The sequence below is a fragment of the Geotrypetes seraphini genome, chromosome 14, assembly GCF_902459505.1.
Source record: "Geotrypetes seraphini chromosome 14, aGeoSer1.1, whole genome shotgun sequence".
Classification (NCBI taxonomy): domain Eukaryota; kingdom Metazoa; phylum Chordata; class Amphibia; order Gymnophiona; family Dermophiidae; genus Geotrypetes; species Geotrypetes seraphini.
This window is the reverse complement of record NC_047097.1, coordinates 20,336,119-20,357,965: the sequence shown is the minus strand read 5'-3', so window position 1 is coordinate 20,357,965 and position 21,847 is coordinate 20,336,119. Positions and strand designations below refer to the sequence as shown.

Genomic DNA, 21,847 nt, shown 5'->3' with positions numbered 1-21,847 from the left:
GCTGCTTGACAGCTGTATATCCACTTCTCAAATGCAAAAAAAAATTACCAAGCACTCTAGCAGCTTGTTTAGACACGAAAGGAGCTTTAGAAGCACAGATTGTTTTTTTTTATTGATTAGAGTTATTCTCTTTGCCTAACCTGTAAGAATTTGGATTTGTATGCTCCTGAAGTTGTGTGTCTGAAAGAAAGGCATCATCCTCCTCTTCATCGCTGGGGATGCTTTCATCAGAGTCATAGATAACGCCGCTGTCAGATAAAGGAAGAAACGGCTGTAATAGAAAGAACAATGTACTAGTCACCAGGACTGTCCCAAGTGAGAATGGGGGGGGGGGGGGGGCACAATCTTCAGAAACTATTTAGTAATAAATTTCATACCATTTGCAGAAACTAACCCAACCCAACCCCCCATCCCCCCAAAATTATTTTGAACTCAGTGGAAACCATTTTAATAATAATAATAATAATAATTTATTTTTGTATACCGCCATACCCAGGGAGTTCTAGGCGGTTCACAACAAATAGATGAGTTACATACAGTGCAAATTGAAAAAAGAAGAACATAACAAGGCAATCGAAGGGTCAAACTAGTTTACATTGACAATTTAAGTGAAGGAAGAGCTAATACAGAGCACATACGGTATGTACTGTAAGAGAGTACAATTGAATTTATGAGAGGGGGGAACAAAGCATATTATATGAGAGGGAGGGGGCAGGGATCTTGGAAGGAGGGGGGGAGGAGGGGGAAAAAGTAAAGAAAGGTGGGCAGTGTTGAGGGGGGGGAGGGGAAAGTTAAGGATTTGGTCTGATGCAAAGAGAAGTGTTCGATCTGTTTTCTAATGTGGAGAGGGGGAGCGTTAAGGCGGAAGAGGGGAGCATTAAGGATTTTAGAGTCATTTATCTGTTGCAGCCTGTGGGCTCTAGTTTAAAAAAAAAACTGAAATGACCAGCTGAATTGAATACTTAGGGACGTCCGGATTTCCCCAGATATGTCCTCCTTTTGAAGACACGTCCGGGGATGTGGATGACTTTTCAAAACCCAACACTTTGTCTGGGTTTTGAAAAGCTTCTGGCAGCAAGCGACATGGGGACGGCGTTCACGCATGCAACACGGTGATATCATGCATCCGCGCATGCCATCCGATGTCGCTCATTGCTCGTGCAGATCAAGGGGGCGGGGCAGGGGAAAAGAATGTGGCATGCCCGGCCGGAACTGCACGTGGCCATGGGTCCGGATTTTCCGTTTGGAAAATCTGGTAACCCTATTCATAGGTAGCATGATTTAATTGGATAGGAGGGCTCCTGCCTAGTTGAAACACCCTGACTGGGTTTGGTGCTGATATGCACACAGACCACCAAGGCACTCTCTCTAGTTAGTGTCTGGGCAGAACAGCAAACTATTGGGCATCACCGATATTCAAACCAGTGCCTGGATAACTATCTAGGCAAGTATGACCACTATTTGGGAACCGGCATGAAAGACTGTAGCAAGCTATGTACAGCCAGTGCAGCCACACAAGGCACAAGGGAAGCAGTCCACTGGCTTCATGTATGCTGATGTCATCAAAGTGGGCAGGGTAGGAGTGCTCCACATCAGTTATGGGCACCTGCAACACTCCTGTCAGCATGGAATATCAGCAGGACCTAGATAACGTTCAGGAGTTGTTGAAGACCTGAATATAGACCAGCATTAAATACATGGGTCTAATTCAGCCCACAGTTGCCAGCAATAAATAATAAAAAATGAATGCCGATTGCCGCAGGCTGAATGTTAACAATATTTTTCGGAAAGCGTGTATAACCAACATAAATGTCCACAAAGACCTCAATGATTCTTTTCAAAATGGAATCTAGTACATTTACATTCTATTGCAGAAACAGAAAAAGGAGATCTCTACCCTTTGTAATGGAATAGCAGGAAAAATAAGAGATCAGATACCTTGCTAATATCTTTTCTAGTAGATAGGTGTGTTATTCTGGACAGAAGGGTAATATCCCAGTGATCGTGAGCCATGCAGAAGGAATCTCCAGCTTTTGAATCCCTCCTCCTTCATTAGAGGGCTCTGCTGACCCCTTCAGTTTGTACCATAGCAGGCAAGAGCCCTATATAGAAATACAGGTGAAAGAGGGATACAGGGAAACTCCCCAAACTACAATTCTGTTCTGCTCTGAAAACACAACAAATATGTTAAGCATTGCTATTTAACAATAAAAACAGTGAAATAAACATGCCAAACAGAAATCTTTATGGGGCTCAAATAATACCTCAGTGAGTTATAGCAATAGATAATTCTTCATACCCCTAAGGTCTGACATACAAAATTGCAAAGCAGATCAGAAAGACTCCTTCTGGCTTACGTTCAAAAGAAAAAACTGAAGGTGGCAGCAGAGCCCTATAGTGAAGGGGATTCAAAAACTGGAGTGGATTTCTACAGCACAGCTCACAAGTACTGAAATATTACATGTCTGTCCAGAATGATAATCCTATTCCACTAGAAATTCACCTTTAGTTTCATTCATGCTTAGAAGTGTTACCACTCCATACAAGATTCCTTACCTTTGCAACAAAGTAGTCCCACATGCTAAGTTCCGGAGGAATGAATTTTTCTTTGTACGATGGTCTTTCTGCAGGCACTGGTGGAGGGGCAACATTGTCTTTTACTGGCCTTCCAGGTACCAGCATCCTCATGTTAAACCGACGACGATGCTTATCCATTTCTTCCGAGGGGACTGGAGGGGCTATGTGTAAAAACATTAATTAATATTCATTCATTCTCTGTCAATGTGTCCTTGTGAGGTTATGATAAGTTCTGGCATTGGCACACAAACTGTGGGGATTTTTTTTAGTATAAACCTTCCCCAATATACGATATATGTATTTTTGTAAATGTTTACAATAATAAACAAATAAATTGCACAAAAAGCTATAAGAGCAAAAATTACATACCATTAGAAAACAGTACAAAACCCCCCAAAACCAATTGCAGCTCAAATCCTCTAATATATAGGGATCAAATACCAAAGGGAATCAATAAAACATACAGTATATCAACAACAACAAAAAATAAAAATGAAAAACACGACAGAGAATGATGCTCCTGGAAAAACATTTAAAAAAATAAGATTATTCACATGCTCCTTAAGATGGTTCATATTTTTGAGGAGACAAAGAAGCCCCAAATGAACCCTTCAAGAAAAGCCTACAAAATGTGAGAAAGCAAAAAAGATATTTAAGACTGAAAAATTAATGACACATTCAAAGGGAAACTTGAGAAAGAAAAGTACTCCCAAACTGGATAACCTCATGATGGAGAAGGAAAAATTGCTTCTTTTTATTCAGAGTATTTCATGACATATCAGGAAACATTAATATTTTAATTTTCTGAAACAGGGATTACAGCAGATACATAATAAGTTCCATTGAATACGAAGACACAAGAAAAGTTAAATGTAGAATAGCGTCTTGCAAACTTTGCGAAGTTGCATCACACTAAATGTGGTGGGCTGCAGCTTGAGGGCATCTGGAAGTTCACAGATGTCAATACGATGATGTCACACATATGCATGATGCCATCAGACATCTGCACATGTGCAAAGGCTCTCCAGATGGGGCCCTGAGCCACCAGTGGGGGTGCTGGAAGGGAAGAGGCATGGAAAGAAGGAGAAGCGCCGGCTGACTGCCTACAGGATGTGTTTCTCGCTATGATAAGCACATCCTGTAGACAGCTGCTGCCTCTCCTCCTCCTTGGTGTCTCATGGCACACCTGAAATCTCAGGTGGCACACAGTTTGCGATACACTGATGTAGAACATCCACAGATAAGATACTTTTATACCAGGCGAATAGACAGAAATTTATTGGGGGGGGAGGCGAGGGTGGACTGGGGGGGGCTAGCATTTCCTCAGTCCCCCTCCCCACCACCGCTGTTGCCATTCTCCCTGCTGCTGCCCTCATTGCCAAACCCACCCCCATCATATCTTACCTGGCAGGGAAGTTTCCCTGCAGGAGCCCATCCCACACAACATGAGCAGCAGAAGTTGGTAGACTCTGACACCTAGCACTTCTGCACACGCTCAGCCATATATTGGTTACCAAAGTTTTGGAGGGGGCCTGAGCCTAACATGGGGGGGGGGGGTTTCAGGCCGCCAAGGCTCCTCATAACCATGCTACTGCTTCATCCTCAGATTGTGAAATTCATTTTTTGTCTAGTAGAAACTAAACTAAACTAAACTAAACCTTGGGTTTGTATACCGCATCATCTCTACATTCGCAAAGCTCGACACGGTTAACAAGGGTTAGGGTAGAAAGGAACTCAAAATAAACTAGAAATGTGGTGCTTTTTATGGTACCGCCAAAACTACAGAATGATATTAACAGCAGAGAAAATTCATAGATTTGCACTTCTAGTAGCATTACCTAATGCCACTACCTTAATCTCAAAGAAAGCAAGCTAATCAGACTGTACTTGATTTTCCAGCTGGAATGAATGAGACCCTAGTTTCCTCTGGTTCAGTTGAAAACCGGTTCAACTTTCTCCTCCAGAGATTGAACTCTGTTTGCCATATTAGAAAAATAAAGTATCAAAGCTTTACCTAAGTCTGCAACTGCTTCTCAAATTACCTCTAATAAAATATTCTCAAATCTTCATAAAAATGAAATAGGGAGTAATTCTAACCCCGTAAAACATCAGCTACACACAAATCTGACCATTCTCTCTGGAAACCATAGTGTCCCCTCTCTGAACCAATTCCTCCAACTGACTATCTAATCACAAAGGCAACTCAAATTGCTCTGGGAGTGCTAAATGTTTCCTGCCCTCTCAACCCGACGTTGACCACTCTTCTAGCAGCGTTGAAGCCACCAAGTCCGACAAGTGGTGATGCTGTGACGATGGGACTCGCTGATCTGTGTTCAAAGTGATGTCATGTCCAGCAGCTGGTTTCCTTCTCTCAAGAAGAGAGAGGTGCAATAAATGGATCTTACCCTTGGCCAGTACTGCAGGTTATGAAGGTGACCACTGGGCTCAAAACTGTCGTTGGAAAGGGACGAGCAGCTTGTAAGTCTTTATGGTCAAATGCAATCAAAGCAGACAAAAAAGAAAACAACTTTTCAATTCAGTGGCCTAAGATTAATTTATGTCAGCCATATTGGATTACCAAGGTTTATGGTTTTATGATTGTCAACTGAATAGCACATAAAACTACAGAACTGGCATTATAATTTCTTTAAAATTAACTATGGACTAGAATACTTGCCTGTATTAACAGTCTGAAGAAGTAAAGCAGGAAATTGTAAAGATTACTACTACAAAATTTGAAATTTGATATATCACATATCATTAAAATACTGGAGTAGTTTACAATGCTCAAAATGAGTTACAAACAAAAATCCTACTCATATGTTAATGCTAAGAGCTCGAAACAGCAAATTTCATGCTAACACTTTTTTTTAACAATAAACATATGGACACCCAGGTGCATTTTACCACAACTCATAAAAATTCCACACCATATTTCATTTTTCTACCACATAATACACAAAACTACATCAATTCTTCCTAAACACTACAAATAAACCCTTACATGCAATATAAATCAAAATAAATTAGGTAGTTACAATATATGCACATGCACTAAATATAAATAGATTAGACTACTGCAATACTGTGCTAGATATTATTGTTTATTCCTCATATTATGCCTCTTTCAAGGCAGAGCACAAAAATTTGCATTCATAAAATATCACAGTAATCATAATAGAAACTTAAAACATATCTGTGCCTATAAACTAGTTTTGCTTATTCTAAGCAACTGAACTAAACTTAAGCCAGGTTTTTGTTTTTTTAAAGTTGATCATTTATATCAATCGGCCCATAACCCATCTGTGCACGTTTCTGGAGCAGCTGCCAAACCCCAGCAAATGATGTCATGCCATACCACAAACAGAAAACGCGTCTGTTAGTCTTTGTGAGGGTGATAATTTTGAGTGCCGTAAATGAGTGACAAAAACCAATCGCAACACAAAGTTACTAGGTGAAGGTCAAACCACATGCAACATGCTAAAACGTGTCCATTCTGTTCTGCTGTGAAAGGGATTTGTTGGGAAACTATCACAGTAAGTCAAGCACAGCAGTCAGCACACAGGCCTCTCACCACACTCCTGGGGTAACTGCTCCACATCTCTACCATCAGCAGATTCACTGCTACCTGACAAAGTTAATGGGGGTGATGAAGATCGCTGAGTAGCTACTAGTGGAACTCGTTCAGGTTTTTCCTCATTTAAGCACTTTGTTTTATCTAAGTCAAACAAATTAATATAGCAGTTATAATATTTACTTAAGTACTCCAGGAAATGCCACATAACACTTTTGGAATGCATTACAAATGTGTTTTTGCATAAGTTGGATATATTTTAAACACTGACTACATAATGACTTTAGTTCAAGGGACCAAGAGAAATACATTATTGGCCTTCAGACTGATGTAATGCGACAATAAATTTATAATCAAAAACTGAGCATTACAATTCCAGCTTGAGAGCAAGATGTGTTTATATCCATGTTGTTTTTAATAATTTGCCACATATACAATGAACTCCCTAATCCAGTGATCTTCACTAGCTTTCAAATTGGAGCCACACTGGCCAAAAGACTTCGGTGTGAGAGATTCAGTCACTGCCAGACAAAGTGGCAGATGACCAGCACCCCAGGTCATGAAACAAATGGAGGTCCCCTGCAATGATGCATCAAGTTTGATTATTCAAGTACACTCAGATCAATGATTAACTAAAATAAGGCTGAATTCTCCAAACTTGCTCGCTCTCTGAGCTCCAACTCATCTTTCCAATACACATTGCCCCAAAATTACTGCTCTTTTTCCCCATTGGGAGTGGAATGATGGAAGTTGGGAAAAAACCGAATAAGCATATGAAATCAGTGAATGATTGGATGGATAATCATGGGTTGCAATTGAATGTTGGGAAATCTGAAGTAATGATAGTGAGTGAGGATGAGGTGGAGAAGCTTCCAACTGAAATCCAGGTTAAAGGAATAAATCTGCAAGTTAAAAGCGAGATGGTGATTCTAGGTGTCTGTTAACTATACTCTCTCAATGAGAAGGCAGGTCCTCATGGTGGTCCATGGTGGACACTTGCAGCTGCGGACATTTTATCGATTGAAGCCAATGCTCCTTCCATATGATTTTCATTCAGTAGTACAGGCATTGATTTCGACTCGTTTAGACTACTGTAGTATGCTTTACCTGGGATTAGCTAAGATTAAATGTAAAGCATTACAGCAATTGATGAACTCTGCTGCATGGTTGATTCTGGATAAATCACGCAGAGAACATATTACCCCGGTGTTAAAGCAGTTGCACTGGCTTCCAGTGGCACAAAGGTTTTGCTTTAAGATGGGCTGATGATGACCAGACAGCATGGTTTCAGCAAAGGCAGATCTTGTTTGACGAACTTGCTACACTTCATCGAGGGAGTAAACAGGCAGATAGACAAGAGCGACCTGGTCAAAATTGTATATCTGGATTTTCAGAAGGCGTTTGATAAGGTTCCACATGAACGACTACTTCGGAAAATTGCAAGCCATGGAATCGAGGGTGAAATACTCACATGGATTAAAAACTGGCTGGAGCTTAGGAAACAGGGAGTGGGGGTAAATGGACAATCCTCGGACTGGAAGAGCGTCACCAGTGGGGTGCCACAGGGCTCGGTGCTTGGACCCATGCTCTTCAACATCTTTATAAATGATCTGGACATTGGTACGACGAGTGAGGTGATTAAATTTGTGGACGATACGAAGTTATTCAGAGTAGTGAAGACACAGGGGGATTGCGAAGATCTGCAATGTGACATAATCAGGCTCCAGAAATGGGTATCGACATGGCAGATGAGGTTCAACGTGGATAAGTATAAAGTGGTGCATGTCGATAACAAAAATTTGGGAGCTGTGAGTAAGGAACAAGGTGAACGGTTCCATCAAGACATTAAAGAGATGGAAAGGAGATACCAGGGAAAATGGAGCATTACAATGATGGCAGACTACTGTTGGATGCTTGAGAGAGACATTCCAGATGCTACTCACAAGCGTAAATGCACCAAGAGGAGCCTCACAGGGAAGAAGAATCAAGTTTAGTGTGTGTAGATGAGCTCATTTAAGTTCAAAAAAGGATTTTCATGAAAAAAATTGTAATAAAACTTTAATTTTAGAAATCTATTTCCATTTATTTTGAGGTATTGCCTTATTTAACATAGTTACCTAAATTGTCAGGAAACGTGATGTCCTATGACAAAATAGAGGTCATTTTCAGATTCAGCGCACCAAATAAAGATTAGGTGGAATAACCAAAACAGCTTTTTTAAAAAAAGTATTTTGCAGACCTGTGTCATGAAAGATATTTCTTTGTGGTGGGAGGAGAGGAAACAAACAATTATTTTACAATTTCACTTCTGTATCTCAGGACACTCAGGACCAGATTCCAGAAATAGCTACGCACCGCTCGGCATGGTTGTCAATCAAAAAAACAGTGTCATTTATAGAATCACGCCTTATGGCACCTATGGAAACTTAGGCATCACTAGGCATCCTAGCTACATTGGACCAGCTTGTCACTCATCTAATTTGTCAGTGCCTATGTCAGATGCCCAACAATGCCCAAGTCAATGCCTATTGTCTGCCCATAATCAAACCTACTCTTTAACATAGGTGTCATTAGGTATTATCCTGACCTCTTCTTGTTTCTTCTGTTTCCCTTGTTTATTTCGCTCCTGATGTTTGCCATTTGCATCTTCCCGGCGTTTGTCCCACCCAGTATCTTCTCGGAATACTGTGTTCCGAACTGTCGACACCAGTTCAGCTGTCGGCTTTCCCCTTCTACTTAGTTTAAAGCTTGCTCTATTGCTCTTCTTATGTTATTTGCTAGTTGTCTAGTTCCCGCCGTGCTCAGGTGTAGTCCGTCTTTCTTGAAGAGCTTGTTCTTACTCCAGAATGTTGTCCAGTTCCTCACAAAGAGAAATCCCTCTTCCTCACACCATCTCCTCATCCACGCATTTATTGATTGTAGCTCCGTCTGCCTCTTCAGTTCTGCTCTCGGCACTGGTAGGATCTCTGAGAAGGCTATCCTCTGAGTCCTCATCTTCAGTTTCCTTCCCAAGGTCTTGAATTGTTCGGTCAGTGCGTTTTTGAGGTAGTCTCTCCTGGTGATATCGTTCGTCCCGACATGGACTATCACTGCTGTCTCTTCCGTCTTTGCTCCCTCCAGAATTCTTTCAATTTTGTCTACGATGTCCTTGGTTCTTGCTCCTGGGAGACAGGTCATTAGCCTCCACTTAGGCGTCGCTAGGCATCCTTTGAGTTCGGCATCAAACTCTTAAATTGCTTAATTTTTATTTATTTATTTTTTGATTGGCTGAAAACTTGCATGGTCAATTACCACACAGATTAAGCCAATTAAAAAATTAAGTTCAGCATGGATCCTGGACTTAGGCGTTGTTAGGCGGTCACAATAGGGCACTGTTCATAGAATATGAGCGCTAGAATGATTGCATATTTACTTGCAATAGCAAGTAGCATAAATCCTTAATAAATTTCTACATATTTTTGCATGGATCAATTATGCTGAGATTCACCATTAAGGATGTACAGATCTACCATATGCTACAATATATTTAGTAGAACTAAAATTATGACCCTTACCTGGAATAGCTTCCAACTGTCGTTTAGGTTTTACGACGAGTTTAACACCACCTCCAAAAACAGCAGCCCACATTCGACTATTTAGGGGATGGGCAGCTAGTCGAAACAACTCACTGCTAGAGTGAGTGGCAAGAGCATGTATCATCAAGCTCACGTAAACAGCCACCACGGCTTCACACAGCAATATGTTTAACTTTGGTTGGTCCTCATCCTGGGCAGATGTTAAAAGATTGATAAGAGAGCTGACACCTGTAATAAAGAAACCCCACCCCAGTAGAGTTTAAGGCAGATTACAGCACTCAGGGAAATATAATACATGCTATAACTGTATACTTGTTTTCATTTTCAGAGTAAAACTAGACAATAAATTGTTCTTACAATCATTGCAAAACTAAAATTCTCTGATGTTGAAAATGCAAGCAGCGCTATTCTCATAGCCCAGCAGCATCAAGTCACAAAGCTACAGCCTGATGATCCTGGGTTACTAGTTCAGTGACCCCCATGCAGACTTTGCCCCTCACCCCCATCCCACTGGAGTTCGAAGCCTCCTCCTTCTTCCCTACTCCACCGTTTTCACTGATGATTCAGGAGGGGGTATTCGGGGGGGGGGGGGGGGGGGATGGTGGTCAGATCTTCCATATAAGGAAATATTTCCTTACATGGCAGGTCTGACCCCTAGTGGCAATCAGTAGCCACCATTTTGCAGCCGGCGAAGGACAAGGCAGGAGTGGCTGTGCATCACTCCTGCACAAACAGCCCTCCAGATGATCCTTACCCTGAACCACTGAAGAAAATGGTAAGGTGGGGACTTCAGACTCGGGGGGGGGGGGAAGGGGGGCTAGGTTTGCGGGGGTCCTTCAGATAGTGGCCTGATGCTCCCAGACATCAAAAAGCTGGGGTTAGGACATCTGCATAGTAATGAGATGCAAAACATGCATTTGCATATTTTGCATCTCATTTTTACCTACTCCATGTATCAGTGCGCTATGTTAGGTCAGGCAACATTAGGGCTCAGTAAACATGACTTAAAACCCCAATACTGCTTGCTGAATTCCCCTTTTAATGAAGTTACATATGTAACTGCAAATTAGTATCAATTAGCACCAATCTTCTCCCTGCGTATACCTTCTTTGCAGATGCCCAGTCAACTAGCATTTAGGCGCCATGCTGGCATATGCGTGCACAAATACACATAGGGGCTCATAATCGAAAGAGAAAAACGTATTTCTAAACGACCTAGGACTTCATAGTGCCGCTGAGCGACCAAAGCTAAACGGGGCGTTTCGGGAGGCTTGTCGAGGGCAGGAGTTGGGCGGGACGTGGGCCGGCTTAGACTTAGTCGTACAGCATGTAGAACTAAAAGTTTAACAACAGAGCCTGGTCTAAGTCACAAAAACCCACGTCCAGCAGGGCTTGTTCTAGGCGTTTTGGACTTGGATGGAAAGTTGGACGAAAATGTGGTATAAAGAGAGACAATTTAATGGCTTGGATGATCAGATCGGCAGGACGTATAATTCGATGATTTTCGAAATGAATCAAAAGTTGGACGTATCTTTCGAAAATGTGTCTTAAGCTGTTTTGTTTTTTACTTTGGACGGCTTGCGAGACGTCCCTTTCGATTATGCCCCTCATACTGTATATGTGTGTAAATGCTAGTGTTAAAAACCTTTTACATGTGCAATGGATGTGCAAATGATAATGCCTTGTTTCTAGAACTGCCTTTATAATGATGACATATTGGTGCATATATTCATAGTAGGTGCTGACTCCAGAATGCCTCCAAGCTCAATATTAAATGGCAATAATCTTCAAATCCAGATGTTCATATAACTTCTCTCAATAAGTACTGGATTTGTAAAGTGTTAATATATTTTTTAGTTCAAAAAGACGCCTCAGCCCCACCTCTCCACCACTGTAATAATTTTATACTGTGGGAAGTTTGTTGTGGCACTTCATCATTGGCTGTCAATTTGATTTCTTTTATGTTCATTTCGTTTTTCATTTTGTGCTGTTAATAAATATATTTCTTTTGCAATAAATACGTGTAAAAAAGCTGTTCAATACTTATCTCAGCCAAACCCGGGAGTCAAACCCGACATGTTTCGCACGAGAAGGTGCTTTATCAAGGGTCTCCCAAGGCTGCCGCTGTCATCCAACTCCAACTGAATTGTGAGCAAAGAATGCCTGGCATACTCCTATTGCTATGTACAGTGTATAGATTTTCATACATAGATGATAAAATATTGGCAGTTGTATCCATAACTTAATTGATATATTATACATGACTTGGTGTTAACTAATTGGCAATAACTGGAATTGATTGGTGCTAATTGACACTTACATGTGTCCCTTTCACATTTTGGTGTTTGTACTTGCACCAGTTCAATGCTGGATTACACTAGTATTCTGCAACCTGAAGCACTGAAGCAGATTCTCAGAACAGTAGTAGTAGTGGCAGGACTCTCTTCTGTCTTCATGGTGTTTCGCAGTACTGAGGCTTATATGGATGCTGCGGGGACGGGGACGGAGCGGTGAATGGGATGGCAGTGGCGGTGATGGGGCGGTGAAAGGGATGGTGGTGACGGTGATGGGGCGGTGAAGGGAACGGCAGTGACGGGGTGGTGCAGAGGATGGTGGACCGGGGACGGTGCAGTGACAGGGACAGATTTTTCCCCCGTGTCATTCTCTATCCACTATCTCCTCCTCTCCCTGTAGACTAAGGCTCTTTACACCTGCATTGTGAGGTCATAGAGCTTTATGGTTATAAGCTAAGGCTCTTAACACTTCCATTGTGAGGTCATAGAACTCTGTGGTTATAGAAACATGATGGCAGATAATGGCCAAATGACCCATCCACTCTGCCCATCCGCAGCATCCACTATCTCCTCCTCTCTCTAAGAGATCCCATGTGCCTGTCCCACACTGTCATCTGCGGTCAGTGCAGATATTCAGCAAGGTTGACCAAGTAACTTGGATCAGTCAAATATAAGACATCTGGGGGGGGGGGGGGGGTGGATTCAAGAAAGGATGCTAAACGTGCCTATAGAATATCATGGGTGTCCTTAGCGGTTAGTGTGTGGTAACATGCTTAGCACCCTTTCATGAATCTCCCTAACACAATTTTAGTTAACTTTAGATCAATATTCAGCCTAAACAGATTTTGAGTATTTGAACAAAGGTTCCCAGTCAACTTTACCCAAGCACACCTGGCTGAGTACTAGCCTCTGTGTAGCCCTGCTTTTCATATAAAATATTATCAAAAACGCTACAGATGTTTTCAAGCACCTTCTGTATTTAGCTGGTTTGCAATCCAATCAGAGGAATCGGTTAACCTAAATACTGAAAATACCGCTCTGTCTTCATTATCTACTTCTCAACTAGTCAGTAGAGGGCATCCAAGTTGGTCCTCAACAGCTGCAAAGTGATCTACTGAAGAAAAGGGGTTATCATGGCAAAGAAACTACTGAAATGGCTTTACAACAAAAAGCAATACAGTTCTTTGGTATGTTTCTCACCAGGCCAAGAAGCAGGGTTGGAATTTGGCGTTGCATGTTCTTCAATGCTTTCCGTTCTCAGCCTGCGTCGTTCACTCAGGAGAAGCCCTTGATAAGCCATTCCAGTAAACTGGTTTGTTTCTGTTTGACTACTTCAAAATGAAAACATTTAAATTATTTAATATTTTAATCATTTTAAGCTGAAATGGGTTACTACAATGCTGTGTTCTGTTTAAACCACGTTAGACATAGCTTACACTACATTAAATATGAGAAACTTGTATTGTATTATTGTAACCCGAAGACACAGGAGATACCACCTTCCTATGACTCGGAAAGCAAGAAACGAACAATGAAGGTGACTTGGTGCTCAATCACTTTATTATACAGTAAGATTTGACACGATTGTGTTTCGGCCCAAATGACCTACCTTAGGAGTCTGAGTGTTTGAATGCGAAGAATGTCATTAGCGATCAACACGTGTATGTTGATATTACTTTCTATTTGATGATAAAGAGGTAATCAATAAAGTGATACTTTAGAGATATTTATGGAACTTCTCAATGGAGAGCGCAAATCTGCTGCTCTAGTTAGGACACAGCTTACACTAAATTACATATGAGAAACTTGTATTGTATTATTGTAGTGCATATTAGTCTTATAACATAGTATTTGATGGCTAATAATTTCCATGACACTCAGATTCCTATAGCATTTGTTAATCTTGTAGGAACTGAAGACCTCAACATTTCAAACTTAATCTGAGTAAAAGACTGTTAAATCTGTTAAAGTGAAAGCCCAGTGCAATATATTTTTCAAATGCAGCACTGAAGTAATGTTTTTACCTGTAGCTATGGCTGTCACATAACGCTTGGTAAATAGAAGCAGAAAGCGAAGCAGCTAATGAGTGAAGTGTGTATATCTGAAAAAGAAAATATTCACTAAAATTAAGTCATGCAAAGCCTCCAAGATGCCATATTTGCTACAAAAACTCAAAAAGGAGAGGAAGCAACAATGGATCCTTTTTATGCCAGTATGCGTGTATTTATAGTTCATTAAAATCTAATATAATAAAATGCTAAGCGCGCATGCGCACTCTACCACCATGTTGCCTGATCTGTAGTTCCGTGGTCGGCAGAGTGCGCATGCGCGCATACAAGGGTCCCTCACTCTGTCTAACATAGCGGTCTCGGCAGCGACTCCCCCCCCTCCTGTCCTCACTTCGTCAAACTGGCTGGCAGCGCTGAACTCCCTGCTCTCCACCTCTCAAGCTACGATGTCAGCTCCTCTCACGAGCCTGCACCGTCAGAGAAGGCTTCCGACGCTGGCGTGGATCGTGCGAGGAGCTGCCACCGGCACTTTTAAACTTAAAAAAAAACCTTCAGCCGCAGCAGGCCAGCCCGCGGGAAGGGAAGGGGGGGGGGCCGAAAAAGAACAGGACTCCAGCTACTGGAATGCAGGCTAGACCGCGGGAAGGGAACGGGGCCGAATGGAGCAGGCCAGATCGCGTTAAAAAAAGAGAGGGGGCCGAACGGAGCAGGACAGCTCACGGTAAGAGAAGGGAATGGGGGGGGGGGGAAATGCTGCTACTGCTTCACAGGGACCTGGAGGGGAAGGGAAATACCGCTGCTGCTTCTGCAAAGGAAAGTGGGAGGGGGGGAGGGAAGGAGGGAAATGTTGTTGCTGCTGCACAGGGAAAAGGAGGGAAATAATGACAGACAGACAGCGGGAGGGAGGGAGACAGAAAGAAAGGAAGAAAGACACAGGGGCAGGGAGAGGGACAGAAAGACAGACAGAGAAAGGTGGCCAGGGAGAGAGAGACACACAGCGGGAGGGAGAGAGACAGACAGACCGTTAATGTAATGGGCTTAATGACTAGAGAGAGACAGAAAGAAATACATACAGACAAAGGAGGCCAGGGAGAGAGACAGACAGAAAGAAAGACAGACAGACAAAGGGTGCCAGGGAGAGAGAGAGAAAAATAGCAAGAGGGAGAGAGACAGAAAGAAAGGAAGACAGAGACAGGAGCAGGGAGAGAGACATAAATAAACAAAGACAGACAGGCATATATTCTAGCACCCGTTAATGTAACAGGCTTAAACACTAGTAATTGCTATAACACCTTTCTAATACACGTCAAAGTGGTTTACAGTCTACATAAAAATAAAAGAAAATGGAAAAGAATGCCAGTAATTTAATATATAAGGTATAGCACACATAATGAAGAAGCATACTCATTCCCCCCAAAAACCTGCTCCATGTATACATCTAAAACACCCATCAAGGACCACTGAGGCACCATCTTAACTGCAGTAAGCTGCCTCAAAATAATGGGCTTTCAGTAATCTCCTAAATCTAAGAGACTTCTGCTCCGATGTCTGGTGGAAGAGAATTTACCTGCATAAAAAGCATGCTGTGGTTATTGGCCCTCTCTCTCCCTCCAGACCTTACCTTAACCTGCACAGAATAGATGGGAGTAGGTTAAAACTAAACTTCTCAGCACATATTTCACAGGGGCTCTCATGGACATGAGTACGGTAATTGTGCACCAGAATTTGTATGCAGGCCAAAATTTTAAAGGGAAAATTCCATGAAAAGTTTCAAAATTCATTTCTTGTTGAAACAAACTTTAAAATATATTGAATATATTGCATTTAAGATCTTATTCTGCCTCTTTATTCCTCTTGTCCCTCTGTGTTGGAACGTTAATAGATCTCATTTTGCCAGAAGGCCTGCGTGTTCCCCTCTGGCCTCCCTTTACCCGATTCCTCTTCAAAGCAACCTGCAGAAAGGATCGCGGGTACTCTCAAAGATTGAAACTTTCCTTTCCCTCATTTAAGGGTAAAAATAAATATATTCGTAAATTTAGTCAAACTTTTTCTTTTAAATTGACAGAACTTTGGAATGGTCTAGCAACTTACTTTAAGGAGTCTAGGCCCCTTTCAATCATTTCGGAAAACTTTAAAGACAATTTTGTTTGCTAATTATTTTGGAAACCACACATTAATTTTCCCTTAATTTTTTGGTTTAATCTTTTTTTCTCTCTTTTTATCTATGTGCCATTCTTTTGTTAATCGAGTCAAGCTCCTATTGGTGATGACCCGTCTACAAATCTAAGCTTTAGGGCTCCTTTTATCAAGGTGCGCTACGGGGTTTAGCGCGTCAGACATTTCATCACACGCTAACCCCCACGGCAAGCCAAAAACCTAACGCCTCGTCAATGGAGGCGTTAGCCAGTGGCGTACCAAGGGGGAGGGGGCGGCGGTCCGCCCTGGGTGCAAGCCATGAGGGGGTGCTCCCGGCCTTGGAGTTATGGCCCGGGAACTTCCCTTCTCATGGCCCGACCCCAAGGCTTTCGCCTCCCTTTGCGATTCCTCTTCAAAGCAACCTGCAGAAAGGATCGCGGGTACTTCAGTAATCCTGCAGGTTGCCATAGGCCTCCCGAGTTGGCCCTCTGCCATGGTCCCGCCGCTCCTCTGACGTCAGAGGAGGGGCGGGACCGCGGTCAGAGGGACAACTCAGGAGGCCTATGGCAACCTGCAAGGATCGCTGAAGTACCCGCGATCCTTTCTGCAGGTTGCTTTGAAGAGGAATCGGGTAAAGGGAGGCCAGAGGGGAACACGCAGGCCTTCCCGAGGGGAGGTGGAGAGGGGACAGTCCTTCGGGTGTAGGGGGGAGGTACAGGCCTTCAGGGGGACAGGCCTTCGGGGGGGGTGCAGACCTTCGGGGGGGTGCAGGCCTTCAGGGTGGGTGTAGGCCTTCATGGGGGACAGACCTTCGGAGGGGGGTGCAGGTCTTCAGGGGGAGGTGCAGTCCTTCGGGGGGGGTGCAGGACTTCAAGGGTGGGGTGTAGGCCTTCAGGGTGGGTGCAGGCCTTCAGGGGGGACAGACCTTCGGGGGGGGAGGTGCAGTCCTTCGATGGGGGGGTGCAGGCCTTCAGGGGTGGGGTGTAGGCCTTCAGAGTGGGTGTAGGCCTTCAGAGTGGGTGCAGGCCTTCAGGGGGGACAGACCTTCGGGGGGGTGCAGGCCTTCAGGGGGGGTGCAGGCCTTTGGGGGGCATCCAGAAGTAGCAAGTGAAGCTGGATTAATAAAAGGGATGCATGGTCAATTTTTTTCATTTTAAAAATTATTGCTTGAAGGTGGTACAACGGTGCCCACAAAAAGGAAGCACAGAACTTTTAAAATGAAACTCCTAGGCAAACGTTTCTTCCTGACCTAACCTTGTTCATTTTTTGCTGCTGATAGGAATATGTATGCTTTAATTAGTGTGGGTATTTGTAATCTAATCTAATCTAATCCTTAGGTTTGTATACCGCATCATCTCCACGTTCGTAGAGCTCAACGCGGTTTACATTAGGAGAAATAGGAAGGAACTACAACAGAGGGTTAGAGAAGTGGTAGGGCAATTTATTTATTTTTTAACTTTGCATTTCCTTGGGTAAAACAGAAATTTCTCACTGCTGAACAATTTCCAGAGTAAAAAAAAACAGAAAACAAAATCTACTGTATATCACCAAGGCAACTGAGCAAAGATATGCAGAAGATTATACAGTTCTCGTGGGAAGCAGCGCGGGACCAGGCAGGTAATCTGGTGTGCTGCTATGCCTGTCGCCTGCTAGCCAGCTGAGGGAGCCGCTTCTAGTGAGAGAGGGCGGCCTGTCGCCTGCCTGGGGGGTGAGGAGGAAGAGGCCGGGGTCTCCCTTCTACCAGTCTGAGGGGTAAGGAGGGAGGATGGAGAGGCTGGGGCCTGCCTGCCTGCCCTCCCTGCCAAATTAAAAATATGGAGGGAGAGGCCAGGGCCTGCCTGCTGCCTGCCTGCCTACCTACCTACTGGCCCGCCCTGTCCCATCCCTACCTGCCTGCTTGCCCTGTCCCTACCTGCCCTGTGCCCTGTCCCGGCCTACCACTAGACCATCAGAAAGGGGACAGAGTACAAAGCTTGGCAAGGAGTGTGGGGTTGGGTGCAGAGCCTGGCAGAGAGAATTTAGTTCAGAATGTTTTTTTTCTTGTTTTCCTCCTCTAAATTTAGTGTGCATCTTATGGTCAAATGCATCTAATGGAGCGAAAAATACAGTACTCATTTTGATGTCTTATGAAAGGTAGTATAAAAATACTGTTAAACAATTCTGTTCTAAAAAAAAAAAATCTTGGGCCTAAAATTCAGACAGTAGCAGTCAGCATTTTTAAAAAAATTCTGATTGCCACTAGCTAATTAGACATGACATACAGCACCAATACTTTAACTGAGTACTGGCACTGAATTCTTCGGTAGCTCCTGCACCCAGATGGTTATTTAAGCAAGGAGGGACTGCTTTTTATTTGGTCCTACTTGCCTCAATAGTTATCTGAGGCACTGGTACTCAATATCAGCAGTGCCTGGATAACTTCAGGGACCGACTCCGGCTATTTAGTGGTACTGAGTACCAGCAGCAAAGATGCTCAGCAGGATTTAATCAGCTGATTCCTACTAAATATTAGTCAATCTGTTTTGTTTCTAATCCATATAGACCAGGAGTGGACCAGACGCCAAACGATGTGCAAAACCAGATTATTTATTGAAGAATAGGTAATCAAAACCTGCCCGACATTACCACATTTTGCCTAAAATTAGGGGCTAACAACTACAGGGAAATACAATTTATTTATTTATTCACTCGATTTTTCTAGCCCATCCTTCCAAAGGAGCTCAAAACAAGTTACAAAAATCAGGTACTCAAGCATTTTCCCTATCTGTCCCCGCAGGCTCACACTCTATCTAATGTACCTGGGGCAGCGTGGGGTTTGAACCCACAACCTCAGGATGCTGAGGCTGTAGCTTTAACCACTATGCCACACTTCCCCTTAAGCAGGGCCTGACCTAATAGCATAGCAGTCTCAGCAAAAGTGCATTTCAGCACTTTAGGTGAAACGTGGCCAATGTTGGGCAGCTTTTAATTACTTATTCTTCAATAAATAACCTGTTTTTGCACATCTTTCGGGGGTCTGGTCTGCTCCTTGTCTACACGGCTTGGACATCTGCAGATCCACGCTTCTCACCGTTGCTATTTGTTTTTTTAATCTGTCCTTTCCATGCACCGAGGTGAACTTGCACAGAATGAGCTCTTGGATTTACCTTCACATCTTTATTATCAGGATGTGGCGGAGTTTTCATCTGCACAATGGTATAAAGGATGTCGTGGATGTGGTTATTTAAGTACAGTACAGGATTGGCAATGACTGTTTTGGTTACAGCGACACTTGCTGATAGCAAAGGGAGTGTTGTAGGCAACGGCAGAGGAGACTGAAGCTGCTTCACAGTAGTTTCCTGTAAAAAGATATTCAAAAACAACCAAATATTACATTTAGTCAACAGCAACAGGGAAAAAGTGAAGTTTTCAGTAAAATGTGGGGGGTTACAACCCCCCACCCCTCACAACGCGGCGCGATGTCTATTAAGTAAAGTGTGGGGGGGTTCCCCCCCCCCCCACGCCCTCCCCATCGGAGCCCTAAAAACAGTCATTTTGAGCGGCGCACGCCTCCGCGCTGCGCTCAATTGTCTGGGCGCGCCTTTGTCCCGGCGCGCTTTTGACCTGACACCTTACTGAGCATAATGGATGAACCACATTGGTATTTATGTTAAGTCTGTGTGTTCTTCCATAATGCATCCATGGAGACATGTTTAGGTAGAGGTAGGAAAAGTAGACACGCAAACTGCATTTTCAGCTTTAAACACGTCCTTTTCAAGTAAAGGTCTACCCCAAAGTGCAAATGGCTCCATGCAGTTTGTCTCTCAGAACTGGTGCAAAGTAGAGAATGACACAGGGACAAAATCTTCCCTGTCCCAGCGAGTTCTTTTCGTGTCCCTGCCCCATTCCTGCAAGTTTTGTCCTCATCTGCACAAGCCTCAAACACTTTAAAATCATCAGTGTCCGAGGCTTGTGCGGTTAAGGCAGAGCTCAGGAATGAGGCAGGGACAGCGACAAAATTCGTGGGGACAGGACAGGGAAATTGAGTTCCTACGGGGACAAATGTCATTCTTTAGTGCAAAGCCTGCAGGTAGAAAGGTCATGTCATCTTTCATCCAATATAAGCAGTTTGAAAGTTGCTTTATCAGTACCTTATAAAGGCAATCTTCTACTTGGTGCAAGCAGGTACAAAATTTGTACTTCTGCTTTGAAACCTGTCCCAGAGAAAGTATCTGCGGACATTTCTGCCTACTCTCTTTCAGTTACTTTATCCCATATAGCTTTGAAAACAGAACATTAACCTTGACCTATGAACACCTTCATGAAAAATGCATGTAAAAGTAAGCCCAAAGTGTAGCAATATGCATTCATTCAATACAATTTTCTAATAGATGTTTACCTTTGTTAGTAGCAATTTATAAAGAAAAATGGCCTTTGAAAAGCATGTTACCATATATATACTCGAATATAAGTCGAGACCCCCATTTCCCCCCCTAAAAGGAGGAAAAATGGTTGACTCGAATATAAGACAGGGGCTTAATATTCAAGTGTCAAGTCCTGCCAGGATCTGCACTCAGTGTCACTTCGCTCACGCCCTCCCTGCCAGGTTCTGCACCCAGCCCCTTCCCTCCCTGCCATGCAAGGCTCTGCACCCAGCCCCACTCCCCACCAGGCTCTCCAAGGCTCTGCACCCAGCCCCCTTCCCTACCAGGCTCTGCAGCTAGCTCCCTTCCTTACCAGGCTATGCAGCCAGCCCCTTCACTCCCTGCCACGGTTTGCACCCTGTCCCACCTTCCTACCCTGTACTCCCCTCTTGCGGTCTAGTGATAGGCCGGGACAGGAGGGATCCCTCTCGTCTCCCATCCCGACCACCTAACAATTTAATAAACTCCACCCCCCCCACCCCCAACCCCACGCCTGTCTCCCTGTCTATGTGTACGTTGTTTGCCGGTTTTAATCCCTGGTAGTCCAGCGGTGTATGGGGCAGGAGCGATCTTTCCGCATTCCTGCTCCATGCCGAACCGCTGCCTCCGATCTTGCGGCACACCCCAAAGGACCAAGCTCTTCGTGCTCCCTGCTCGACCCTGTGCCGCCAGTTTTATTAGCTGTTAATGTAATATAGCAAATGATGGCAGATAAAAGACCTGAACAGTCCATCCAGTCTGCCCAACCGTCATCCTCAATATCAATTCATGATTAAATTGTCTTTCTTTGGCATTTCTGGGACACAGACCACAGACGTCTGTCTGGCATTGTCCTTAAGCTCCAACTACTGGAGTTTCCGTTGAAGCCCATTCTAAACTGAAAAGCCATATATAGGACACAGACCATGCAAGTCTGCCCAGTACTGGTTTTAGTTAATGCAACTATTAATCTTCCCCCCCTCCCCGCTTTTATGAAGCTGCGTTATGTTTTTAAAAAAATCTCCGGCCACGGTGGTAAAAGCTCCGATGCTCACAGAATTCCTATGAGCATCAGAAATTTTATTGCTGCCATCAGGCGATAAAAAATGCAAACGCAGCTTCATAAAAGGTGGCCAATGAGCACTAAAAATTAATGTCCACAGTATCAGCAATAATACTCTATTGACACAAACCACACTGGTGTTCAATAATTCATGCCATAGATTTTCAGAAGTGTTTCCAACTGGTATTATTTACACCATTTGGGACTGCAGAAACAGTTGCTGTCAATCCGCTTTAT

The 21,847-nt window shown here is 43.5% G+C and overlaps 1 protein-coding gene across 8 annotated transcripts in view; it reads right to left on the bottom strand.

Moving 5' to 3' along the window:
• The window catches only part of DMXL2 (Dmx like 2), a 250,445-nt gene that overhangs the window by 67,926 nt on the left and 160,672 nt on the right, over window positions 1–21,847 (bottom strand). For 3 of the 8 annotated variants that reach the window (XM_033919789.1, XM_033919792.1, XM_033919790.1), the window contains exons 25-31: window positions 19,312–19,503; window positions 14,045–14,121; window positions 13,221–13,351; window positions 9,706–9,954; window positions 6,152–6,295; window positions 2,557–2,738; window positions 141–271 (exon numbers count right to left, since the gene is read on the bottom strand). In XM_033919789.1, the coding sequence (XP_033775680.1) occupies window positions 141–271; window positions 2,557–2,738; window positions 6,152–6,295; window positions 9,706–9,954; window positions 13,221–13,351; window positions 14,045–14,121; window positions 19,312–19,503 (1,106 nt within the window). The remainder of the gene's footprint in view (window positions 1–140; window positions 272–2,556; window positions 2,739–6,151; window positions 6,296–9,705; window positions 9,955–13,220; window positions 13,352–14,044; window positions 14,122–19,311; window positions 19,504–21,847) is intronic. The other 5 variants (XM_033919793.1, XM_033919795.1, XM_033919794.1 and 2 more) reach the window with 3 other exon arrangements.